The sequence below is a fragment of the Saimiri boliviensis genome, chromosome X, assembly GCF_048565385.1.
Source record: "Saimiri boliviensis isolate mSaiBol1 chromosome X, mSaiBol1.pri, whole genome shotgun sequence".
NCBI classification, from domain to species: domain Eukaryota; kingdom Metazoa; phylum Chordata; class Mammalia; order Primates; family Cebidae; genus Saimiri; species Saimiri boliviensis.
In genome coordinates, this window is record NC_133470.1 from 33,916,958 (window position 1) to 33,930,128 (window position 13,171).

At 37.5% G+C, this 13,171-nt stretch overlaps 1 protein-coding gene across 4 annotated transcripts in view; it reads right to left on the reverse strand.

The window, feature by feature from the left end:
- Positions 1–13,171, reverse strand: part of PRRG1 (proline rich and Gla domain 1) — a 94,393-nt gene that overhangs the window by 25,490 nt on the left and 55,732 nt on the right. For all 4 annotated transcript variants that reach the window (XM_010334831.3, XM_074391830.1, XM_074391832.1 and 1 more), the window contains one exon: positions 2,439–2,599. In XM_010334831.3, coding sequence (XP_010333133.1) covers positions 2,439–2,599 — 161 coding nt within the window. The remainder of the gene's footprint in view (positions 1–2,438; positions 2,600–13,171) is intronic.

The window sequence follows — 13,171 nt, forward strand, 5'->3', positions numbered from 1 at the left end:
AAGATTTGACTGCCCTGCTGGATTTCGGACTTGCAAGGGGCCTGTATACCCTTTGTTCTGGCCAATTTCTCCCATTTGGAAGGGCTGTATTTACCCTATAACTGTACCCTCTTTATATCTAGGAAGTAACTACCTTGCTTTTGATTTTACAGGCTCATAGGCAGAAGGGACTTGCCTTGACTTTGGACTGTGGACTTTAGGGTTAATGCTGAAATGAGTTAAGACTTTAGGGAACTGTTGGGAAGGCATGATTGGTTTTGAAATGTGAGGACATGAGATTTGGCAGAATGATATAGTTTGGCTGTGTTCCCATCCAAATCTCAACTTGAACTGTATCTCCCAGAATTCCCACGTGTTGTAGGAGGGGTCTACGGGAGGTAATTGAATCATGGGGCCAGTCTTTCGCATGCTATTCTCATAATAGTGAATAAGTCTCACGAGATCTGATGGATTTATCAAGGGTTTCCACTTTTGCTTTTTCCTCATTTTCTCTTGCCACCACCATGTAAGAAGTACTTTTCACCTCCCGCCATGATTCTGAGGCCTCCCCAGCCATGTGGAACTGTAAGTCCAATTAAACCTCTTTTTCTTCCCAGTCTTAGGTATGTCTTTATCAGCAGCATGAAAATGGACGAATATAACACACAATGAAATATTATTCAGCCTTATAAAAAAAAGGAAATCCTGTCATTTGTGAAAACATGAACAAACCTGGAAGACATTATATTAAGTGAAGTAAGCCAGGCATAGAAACACAAACACCATAGGATGTCACATATATGTGGAATCTAAAAAAGGTGACCTAATAGAAGCAAAGAGGACAATGGTGGTTGCTAGGAACCTGGGGAAAGAGAAATGAGAAGTAGCAAAGAATATAAAGTTTCAGTTATGCAAGATAAATGAATACTTCAGATCTGCTATACAGCATAGTGCCTACAGCTAACAATGTTGTATCATATACTTAAATTTTCCTAAGAAGGTACATCATATCTTAAATATTCTTACCATACTCACAAAATATAACTACAAGAATAATAAAGGGAGTGAGAGGAAACTCTGGGAGGTGATGGATATCTTTATAGCCTTGACGGTGATGATTGTTTCATAGGTGTATACCTATCCCTAAACTCAGAGAAGTATACATTAAATAAGTGCAGCTTTTTATATGTCAAACATAACTCAATAAAGTGGGTTTTTTATAACAAAAGAATGTTATTCACTTGTATAAAGTACTTTTAGAAAATAAATTCCAAACAAGTTATTACCATTTCTTTAAAGGAGAATGATAAAGTAGGGTAAAAAGCCATTAGCCTAATGAAAACCATAGTAGAATATTAAAATTTCTATTCTTTGATAAAACACAATATCAAAAACCAAGTTTTGTTTATAGTTGATAGTAACTTCAGGTAGTTTTAATTAAAAACTTTATGGTACAAAACACTATTTCTAATACAATTCTATTTTTCTTATTTATAAAGTATCTATGCAGTAAAAATAGGCCAGAGTGATATACACCCAAAATTATAAAACTGATGGTGCTAAAAATTCAAGTGATTTATGTTACTGTATTTTAAAATTTCTCTATAATAAATACATATTATTTTAAAAAAGTAACATATATAGAATAAAACCAACAAGGACTAAGCAGATGCAAAAGACAAAAGCTGGAAAGAAAATAAAAGGCCAACACTACTTTGTGATTGCATGACGGTATTATGGATGATATATTCTTTTCCTTGTTTCTAAGCCTGTGATTTGACTAAGATTTGGCTTCTTCCTCTTACCCCTTTCTTTAAAACTTTTACATCTGCTGCTCTTAAGGTATATTTGGTATCATTTTAGCATAAGTGACACCACTTCTTTAGCATCTAGGGTTATTTTCCTGCTGCCTAGGACTGGATGTTTATACAATGGCTACCTCTGGTAACATACTTTCCAGCTGTGGAGCAGTTCTACAGAATTTTTACCCCTGCCTTGTGCTTTCCCATCCCTGCTCTCCTTGAATAGCATGTAGTCTAGAGTAAAGAGAAGTAAAGAGGAGTATTCTCACGCAGTGGGAAGGGATGTCTGGATGTCTTTTCTTTTGTATGAAAAGTAAAACCTTTTAAAACACTATCATCATCAAAGTGATATTATCTATAACCCTCTAGTACAAAGCTTTGTGCAAATCAAATCCTTCCAACTTGCCAAGATGATAAATCCTAGCTCAGCAGAGTCCTATAGAAACGGGGCTCTCAAAGACAGTCAAGTACAAAGGGAACTGAACCTAGCACTCCAACCCACAGAATATTACTAGCTAGATGCCACTTTCAGAATTCCTAACAAAGGAATTTTTAGTTGCTAGCAATGTACATAATTCAGGGATGCAGATTTCAAATATAGATGAAAAAGACAGGCAAAACTGTGCAATTTTTTTAAAAATTTGCCAACATACTTACAGTTTTTTCATTATTTTCAAAAGCTTCCCTTGCTTCTTCAAATGTACAGAGTTCTTCTTTGCATTCACGCTCAATGTTGCCCTGTCTTATTTCTTCAAAAAACCCATTAGCTCTTCGGTAGCGTTTTAACACGGAATTGGCTTTTTCTCCCGTGAGGAAAACTAAAAAGAAATGTAATAATAAGTATAAAAATGTAATTTAAAACCTATGTGAGAAGTTGATAAACCAGATGAAAACTGCTAGATGCTCTTAAGAAAACACAGCCAACATCCTAAACCTCTTTCCATGATTCAGCAATGAAGTAATACTTAACTCCAAACCACTGTATCTGCTATCTTCCTCATCATGTGAGTATGTCCTTTCAATAGCAGTTGCCCTGAGCAGGGACAGTGACATATTAATTGTGTCATATTCAGACTTTAGCACATTCCTGCTAACCATGGGTGTTTAATATAGTAATAATGATAGTACTACTTACACTCATTACTGTAAGTAGATACCCCAAGGCATTCTGCTGATGGACAGCAGCAGCCAGATCAAAATCCAGTCTCTAGATTATCAGTCTTTGTCCTTCTACCTAAAAATAAATAAAACTTCAGTTGACCTACTAATATAAACCCAGAGAGCTCTTACTTGCATGAAAATAGGTGACAAAAAAGTATTGAGAAGTTAAATTTGGCCATGATTCATTCTAAGAAAATCCTAATAGTAATTTTGTTCTAAATGTACTTGAGTTAAATACAGTGTTATGCTTTAACACGTTCAACCCCATTTCACTGTCCTTCAGAAAAAGAAAACTCTTCTGCATGTTTTACAGAGGCATTTCATATAAACGTTCAAAATTCATTTATGAAAACAATGTAAAATACGATTATTTTTAATAAAATATTAAAAGTGAAAATAAAACAAATAAGATTCTTTTTATTTTTAAATACAAATACATTTTAAGTTCAATTTCAATTACATTTTTCTAAAAGAATGTTGCTTGTTTGGAGAGACAAATATAATGCCACCAGAATTTAATCTCTGTTAATGCAAAGAGATCAGAACATTTCCTAATTTTATAGAATTCTGACATGAGAAAAGGCAGGTTACAGATCTTTCAAGATGTCAAAAATGTCTGTATTTTCTGAAAAACATTTTGAAGGAAATGAAAAACTTTTCCCTTTATGACCTTGTATGAAGTACAGAAGGAAGAAAATTCAGAGAATAGATTATGATTATAGAATATGAGTTCACAGATTCATAGAATATCATTAGAAGGAACTGTTAAAAATACAAATTGTGGAAAGTCTAATGAAAGAAAGCAAAAAGTTACTGTTAAGTTGGAGAATAACAGTAAAATTTTCTAACGATGCTTCTTGCCTTTGAGCTGCATCAGAATCCCTGAAGGACTTACTATCACACAAACTGCTGGGCCCCACCCCAGAGTTTCTGATGCCATAGATCTGACGTAGGTCGTAAAATTGCATTTCTAATCAGTTTTCAGGAAATGCTACTGCTGCTGCTGCTGCTGGCTCCTATTACCACAGTTTGAGAATCACTACCCTAATGAGAGTTCCTTGGAAACATTCTGAGGGAAGTATTTACAGAATGCTAGGGTTAACAAATTAGAGATCTTTCACTGAACGACTTTTTGAAGCCTTTAATATATATTTAGTATAAACAGTCATGTATCACTTAACAATGTGGATCTATTCTGAGAAATATGTTGTTAGGCCATTTCATCATTGTGCAAACAGGATGGAGTGTACTTTCACAAACCTAGATGGCATAGCCTACTAGGCACCTAGGCTATATGATATAGCCTATTGCTCCTAGGCTACAAATTTGTTCAGCTTGTTACTATACTGAATACTATAGGCAATTATAACAATGGTAAGCATTTGTGTGTGTAAACATTGAAAAGGTACAGGAAAAATATGATATAAAAGATAAAAAATGAGTTGAACAAAGAACAAATGGACACAAGGAGGGGAACATTGCGGGGTCTATTGAGGGGTGGGCATCTAGGGGAGGGATAGCATTAAAAGAAATATCTAATGTAGATCATGGGTTGATGGGTGCAGCAAAACACCATGGCACATGTATACCTATATAACAAACCTGCATGTTCTGCACATGTACCCCAGAACTTAAAGTATAATTTTAAAAAAGGATGAAAAATGATATTATATAGGGCACTTACCCTAAATGGAGTTTGCAGGACGCTTAAAATAAATGGAGCTTACAGGACTGAAAGTTGTTCTGGGTGAGTCAGTGAGTGAGTGGTGAGTGAATGTGAAGGCCTAGGACATTACTGTACACTACTGGAGGCTTTATCAACACTGTCCACTAAGGGTACTTCCAATGTTTGCAAATATATTTCTTAAAACATATGTTTTGGCTGGGTACGGTGGCTCATGCCTATAATCCCAGCACTCTGGGAGGCTGAGGTGGGAGGATTGCTTGAGTGCAGGAGTTTGAGACCACCTTGTGCAACACATTGAGACCTCATCTCAAAAAAATTAAAATTAAATTTAAAAACTGGGGGGATCCCAAGATGGCCGAATAAGAGGCAGCTCCAGAAAGCAGCTCCCAGTGAGAGAGACACAAAAGCCGAGTGATCTCCATGATTCCAAACGAGGTACCAGGTTCATTTTTTGGGTCTGGTTGGACAGTGGGTATAAACCAAATAGGGCAAGTTGAGGCAAGGTGGGGCACTGCACTACCCAGGAGGTGCAAGGAACTGTCTGGAGGACCAGGGGATCTCCCCATCTGGGACTTTGGTTCGGATACAACATTCCACCCAAGCCCTCTACAACCCACAGAACAGGAGATCTTCACTGGACTGAAAAGCCTCAAAAAGCTGCCTGAACAAGGCAGAACAGCAACTTCAGCCAGTGCTGGGACTGTCAGCATAGATCTAGGCAGAAGCACTGCCTGATGCAAAAGCCAGAAAGCCGGCTGGACAGAGCTACCCACCCCGCAGAAAAAAAGGGAACTGAAAGCAGGGGAACAACCCATATGGCAGGACAGGTCCCCCCCTGCACAAAGCCTAGCAGGCTAAAAAATTCTCACTCACTCTAGAGTTTCGTATCCAGAAGATTAGTTAGAGAGCAACTAGGAATGATCAAGCTCGGCGGGTGGAAGGGCAGCCACCATTGCAGAAGCCAGCCTAATTTTCCTGACTAAATAAAAGATGCAGCAGCTCCACTGAATCTGTTGCAGCCCAGCAGTGTCTCTGCAGGCAGACAAAGGAAAGGCCACCTCCCAAAGCAGCTACCTGAGATCAAAACCATATAAATCCAACAAGATGGGAAGAAATCAGCACAAGAAGAATGAAACCGTCAAAAACCAGAATGCCTCTCTCTCATCACGAGATCACAACTCCTCACAAGCAAGGGAACAAAGGTGGACAGAGAATGAATTTGACGAACTGACAGAAGCAGACTTCAGAAGGTGGATAATAACAAACTTCTCTGAGTTAAAGGAACATGTTCTATCCTAAAGCAAAGAAACTAAAAACCTTGAAAATAGGTTAGACAAAATGCTAACTAGAATGAACAGCTTAGAGAAGAACATAAACAACTTGATGGAGCTGAAAAACACAGCACAAGAACTTTGTGAAGCATACACAAGTTTCAAGGGCTGAAAAACACAGCACAAGAACTTCGTGAAGCATACACAAGTTTCAATAGCCAAATACATCAAGCAGAAGAAAGGATATCAGAGATTGAAGATCAACTCAATGAAATAAAACGAGAAGCAAAAAAAGAGAACAGAGAGTGAAAAGAAATGAACAAAGCTTTCAAGAAATATGGGATTATGTGAAAAGACCTTAATCTACACTTGATCGCTGTACCGAAAGATGATGGGGAGAATGAATCCAAGCTGGAAAACACTCTTCAGGATATTATCCAGGAGAAATTCACCAATCTAGCAAGGCAGGCCAACACTCAAATACAGGAAATACAGAGAACACCACAAAGATACTCCTCTAGAAGAGCAACACCAAGGCACATAATCGTCAGATTCACCAGGGTTGAAACGAAGGAAAAAATACAAAGGGCAGCCAGAGAAAAAAGTCGGGTCACCCACAAAGCGAAGCACATCAGACTCATAGCGAGTCTCTCAGCAAAAACCCTACAAGCCAGAAGAGAGTAGGGGCCAATATTCAACCTCGTTAAAGAAAAGAACTTTCAACCCAGAATTTCCTATCTAGCCAAACTAAGCTTCATAAGTAATGGAGAAATGAAATCCTTTATGGACAAGCAATTGCTGAGAGATTTTGTCACTACCAGACCTGCCCTACAAGAGCTCCTGAAGGAAGCACTAAACACAGAAAGGAAAAACCAGTACCAGCCACTGCAAAAAAGAGCCAAATGGTAAAGACCAATGATGCAATGAAGAAATTATGCCAACCAAAGGGCAAACCAACCAACCAGTAATAAAATGGCAGGAACAAATTCACACATAACAATATTAACATTAAATGTAAACGGACTAAATGCCCCAATCAAAAGACACAGACTGGCAAATTGGATAAAAAGCCAAGAAGCATCGATGTGCTGTATTCAGGAGACCCATCTTATGTGCAAAGACACACATAGATTCAAAATAAACGGATGGAAGAAGATTTACCAAGCAAATGAAGAGCAAAAAAAAAAAAGCAGAGGTGGCAATCCTAGTCTTTTATAATACAGACTTTAAACCAACAAAAATCAAAAGAGACAAAGAAGGGCATTACATAATGGTTAAAGGATCAATACAACAAGAAGAGCTAACTATTCTAAATATATATGCACCCAATACAGGAGCACCCAGATACACAAAGCAAGTCCTTAACAAAGGACTTAGACTACAAAGACTTAGATTACTGCACGATAATAGTGGGAGACTTAAACACTCCATTGTCAATATTAGACAGATCAATGAGACAGAAAATCTAGGAAATCCAGGACTTGAACGCAGCTCTGCACCAAGTGAACTTAATAGATATTTACAGAACTCTCAACCCCAAATCCACAGAATATATATTCTTTTCAGGACCACATTGCACTTACTCTAAAATCGACCATGTAATTGGAAGAAAATCACTCCTCAGCAAATACAAAAGAACAGAAATCATAACAAACAGTCTCTCAGACCACAGTGCAATCAAATTAGAAATCATGATTAAGAAACTAACTCAAAACTGCACAACTTCATGGAAGATGAACAACTGGCTCCTGAATGTCAACTGGATAAACAATAAAATGAAGGCAGAAATAAAGATGTTCTTCGAAATCAACAAGAACGAAGGCACAGCATACCAGAATCTCTGGGACACATTTAAAGCAGTGTCTAGAGGGAAATTCATAGCAATAAATGCCCACATGAGGAGCAAGGAGAGATCTAAAATCAACACCCTATCATCAAAACTTAAAGAGTTAAGAGGAACAAGATAAAAAAAAAAAAAAAAAAAAAACTCAAAAGCTAGCAGAAGACAAGAAATAACTAAGATCAGAGCAGAACTGAAGGAGATAGAGACACAAAAACACTTCAAAAAAATCAACAAATGCAGCAGCTGATGTTTTGAAAAGATCAACAAAATAGATAGACCACAAGCCAGACTAATAAAAAAGAAAAGAGAGAATAATCAAATGGATGCAATAAAAAATGATAAAGGGGACATCACCACCAATTCCACAGAAATACAAACTATCATCAGAGATTACTACAAACAACTCTATGTAGACAAACCAGTAAATCTGGAAGAAATGGATAAATTCCTGGACACTTGTAATCTCCCAAGACTAAACCAGGAAGAAGAACCCTGAATAGACCAATAACAAGAGCTGAAGTTGAGGCAGCAATTAATAGCCTACCAACTGAAAAGAGTCCAGCTCCAGAAAGATTTACAGCCAAATTATACCAGAAGTACAAAGAGGAGCTGGTACCATTCTTTCTGAAACTATTCCAAACAATACAAAAAGGAATCCTCTGCAATGCATTTTATGAGACCAATATCATTCTAATACCAAAATCGGGCAGAGACACAATGAAAAAAGAAAACTTCAGGCCAATATCCATGATGAACATCGACAGAAAAATCTTCAATAAAATACTGGCAAACAGAATGCAGCAGCACATCAAAAAGCTTATTCATCACAATCAAATAGGCTTCATTCTGGGGATGCAATGCTGGTTCAACATTGACAAGTCTATAAACGTAATCCATCACATAAACAGAATCAAAGACAAAAACCACATGATTATCGCAATAGATGCAGAGAAGGACTTGGACAAAATTCAACAGCACTTTATGCTAAAATCTCTCAATAAACTAGGTATTGATGGAAGATATCACAAAATAATAAAAGCTATTTACAACAAACCCACAGCCAATATCATACTGAATGGGCAAAAACTGGAAGCATTCTCTTTGAAATCTGGCACAAGACAAAGATGCCCTCTCTCACCACTTCTATTCAATATAGTACTGGAAGTTCTAGCCAGAGCAATTAGGTAAGAAAAAGAAATAAATGGTATTCAATTAGGAAAAGAGGAAGCCAAATTGTCTCTATTTGCAGATGACATGACTGTATATTTAGAAGACCCCATTGTCTCAGCCCAAAATCTCCTGAAACTGATAAGCAACTTCAGCAAAGTCTCAGGATGCAAAATCAATAGGCAGAAGTCACAAGCATTCTCAAACACTAATAACAGACTTAAAGAGAGCCAAATTAAGAACGAACTGCCATTCACAATTGCTACAAAGAGAATAAAATACCTAGGAATACAACTAATAAAGGATATAAAGGACCTCTTCAAGGAGAACTACAAACCACTGCTTAAGGAAATAAGAGACAACACAGACAGATGGAAAAACATTCCATGCTTATGGTTGGAAATAATCAACATCATGAAAATGGCCATACTGCCCAAAGAAATTTATAGATTCAACTCTATCCCCATCAAGCTACCAATGGCCTTCTTCACAGAACTGGAAAAAAACATTTCAAACTTCATATGGAACCAAAAGAGAGCCCACATAGCCAAAACAATCCTAAGCAGAAAGAACAAAGCTGGAGGCATCACACTACCTGACTTCAAATTATACTACAAGGCTACAGTAATCAAAACAGCATGATACTGGTACCAAAACAGAGATATAGACCAATGGAACAGAAAAGAGGCCTCAGAGGCAACATCACACATCTACAATCATCTGATCTTTGACAAACCTGAGAAAAACAAGTAATGGGGAAAGGATTCCCTGTTTAATAAATGGGGTCGGGAAAACTGGCTAACAATGTGCAGAAAGCAGAAACTGGACATCTTCCTGACACCTTACACTAAAATTAACAGCAGATGGATTAAAGACCTAAACATAAGACCTAACGCCATAAAAACCCTAGAAGAAAACCTAGGCAAAACCATTCAGGACATAGGCATGGGCAAGGACTTCATGGCTAAAACACCAAAAGCCATGGCAACAAAAGCCAAAATAGACAAATGTGATCTAATTAAACTGAAGAGCTTCTGTACAGCAAAGGAAACAATCATTAGAGCAAACCAGCAATCAAAAATTTTTGCAGTCTACTCATCTGACAAAAGGCAAATATCCAGAATCTACAAAGAACTAAAGCAGATTTACAAGAACAAAACAAACAAACCCATTCAAAAGTGGGCAAAGGATGTGAACAGACATTTGCAAAAGAAGACATCCATGAGGTCAACAAATATATGAAAAAATGCTCATTGTTACTGGTCATTAGAGAAATGCAAATCAAAATCACATTGAGATACCATTTCACACCAGTTAGAATGGCAATCATTAAAAAATCTGGAGACATCAGATGCTGGAGAGGATGTGGAAAAATAGGAACATTTTTACACTGTAGGTGGGAGTGCAAATTTAGTCCAACCATTGTGGAAGACAGTGTGGTGATTCCTCAAGGACCCAGAAATAGAAATACCATTTGACCCAGCAATCCCATTACTGGGTATATACTCAAGGAATTATAAATTGTTCTGTTATAAAGACACATGCACATGTATGTTTATTGCAGCACTGTTTACAATAGTAAAGACCTGGAACCAACCCAAATGTCTATCAATGACAGACTGAATAAAGAAAATGTGGCACATATACACCATGGAATACTATGCAGCCATAAAAAACGATGAGTTTGTGTCCTTCACAGGGACATGGATGAATCTGGAAACCATCATTCTCAGCAAACTGATACAAGAACAGAAAACCAAACACACATCTTAAAAAATAATCTCTTCTATATCTCTCACAGCAACAGACAGCTCCTAAGTTTTTAATTGACTGATAGACTATTGATGAGTAGGACATTCAGAACATGGTTTCTTGGAAGAAAAAAAACTGGATGTGACATAAGAAGAATTCAACTTGCATTTTAGCTCTCCATTCGTAGTCTGTGGATTACAGATAAGACTTTTTCTTATGAGCCTCAGTTTTATAATACATAAAATGAGGATAATACCTATTTACATCATCGGGTTGTCTTACAACTCAAGATAATGTAGAGGAAATATCTGTGAGTTATCAACAGCTCTACAGAAATGTGTTAATAGCTGAGTAATTATAGATTCTTAAGAGTCTCAAATACTAAGCCTTGTTTAAGAATTCATATATACTGATTGGGATTTCAATGCCACACACAATGGACACTGATGGTAGTAGACTAATAAGAAATTAAATACATAAGTCTGTTCTTATCCTCCTCCTAAGATTTAAATTGTTTATAATCCTTCATGTCACATAAACGAATGATTCTTCGAATGCATATTTACAAATATTTCATCTAATATCAAAGAATGCGAATAGAAATTTACATATTTCTTCATCTAAAATCAAAGAATGCTAATAGAAATTCACTTCAGTTTCAATTTTTCCCCTAAACTGTACAGTTATCCAACTGTGTTTTTTGTTTTCACGCATCTTTAATTTACGTAATGAGGCCAGTGCCATATCTTTGTATTATTTTCCTCTGTGTCCCTCTGTATGATACACTGAGCTACGTTTGTGAGAATCTTTGCCAAATGCAGGAAAAATTTCATTGTACAGTGCCAGAAAAGAAAAAAATGAGCATACAGTAGCATCTTTTTCTCCCCAATAACAGTGTCAGCAATTAACAAATGTAATCAGGCAAACTAAGCAAAGCTTAGAGAGTAAATGATAGAGTCTCTTTGAGATTCAGGATATTACAAATGCTTTCAAAGTGGTCAACACAGTGAAAATGCTATCACAAGCTTCTGTATTTGTAAAAGCAGCATTCTTTGAAGCATTTCTCTTATCTCATCACCAGCTTGGAAACATGCCTATCTTTGCAGATTACATTACCAAGCCCTGTTCTTTAGAAGGAACTACAGTTGACTCTTGAACAACACATATTTGAATGGCTCATGTTAATTTATATACAAATTTTCTGCAGCCTCTACCACTCCTAAGACAGCAACACCAATTCCTCTTCTTCCTCCACTGACTCATCATGAAGATGACAAAAATGAAGCCTTTATGATGATCTACTTCTACTTAATAAATGGTAAATGTATTTTCTCTTCCTTATGATTTTCTTAATAATATTTTCTATTCTCTAGCTCAGGTATCCCCAAACTTTTTACACAGGGGGCCAGTTCACTGTCCCTCAGACCGTTGGAGAGCCGCCACATACTGTGCTCCTCTCACTGACCGCCAATGAAAGAGGTGCCCCTTCCTGAAGTGCAGTGGGGGGCCGGATAAATGGCCTCAGGTGGCTGCATGCGGCCCGCAGGCCGTAGTTTGGGGACACCTGCTCTAGCTTATTTTATTGTAAGAATATTGTGTATAATACACATAGTATATAAAGCATGTGTTAATCAATTGTTTGTTATTGGTAAGGCCTTCAGTCAACAGTAGGCTATTAGTGGTTAAGTTTTGGGGGCATCAAAAAAAATTATACATGGATTTTTGATTATGGAACAGAGTCAGCATCCTTATCCCCTATATTGTTAAAAGATCAACTATATATTAATTGCCTGACCATTTGAAGAAAAAGTTGCTGAGACATCTTCTAAACTAAGCACTGAATAGTCCCTTTGCTAGTGACCTGATAAGCAGTCTAAAAATGAATAGAGGAAATAAGAAAGAATGGGTTTCCTTGTCTCAGTGCAGCTCTCTCCTCCATATTGCTATGGCAGTATCCAGCAACCAGAACATTCTCCAAATCCACTTGAAGCTTTTGGAGTTGGGTGAGGATCAAACATGATGTGCTAATATTGTAGGAGTTACTAAGAAATTATTTTAGGCAGATAGAGAGGAAAGGGGATCCTTGGGAAGTTTTTGTTTCTTTTAAAGCAGCTCCAGAAAAGTTGTTACTTGTCTAGCAGGAAAGCCCACGCTCTTAGAGACTGGCTGGCAAGCTTTGATATGCAAATGTTGGCCATTAGAAACTGGGCCCACCCAAACATGGCGATTCCCACCATCTTCCCCTTGCCCTCACATGTTCCTGGCAATACGGCCACCCCCACATATTATCACTTGTGTAGAACATCATGGTGGCCTATATTTGCATGTTAAAAGACTAGGGTGGGAGGGTCAGTTTTCTAGCAGGCTATGTGAATGACATGCCTGGCCAAACCAATCCCCTGAGCCCTATGCAAATCAGATAGTGCCTCCTCCAGCCTCATCATATAACTGTTTTCCGCCATACTCAAAATTTCCTCTCTCAGCTTGGAGCCCCGCTCCCTCTGTCTCT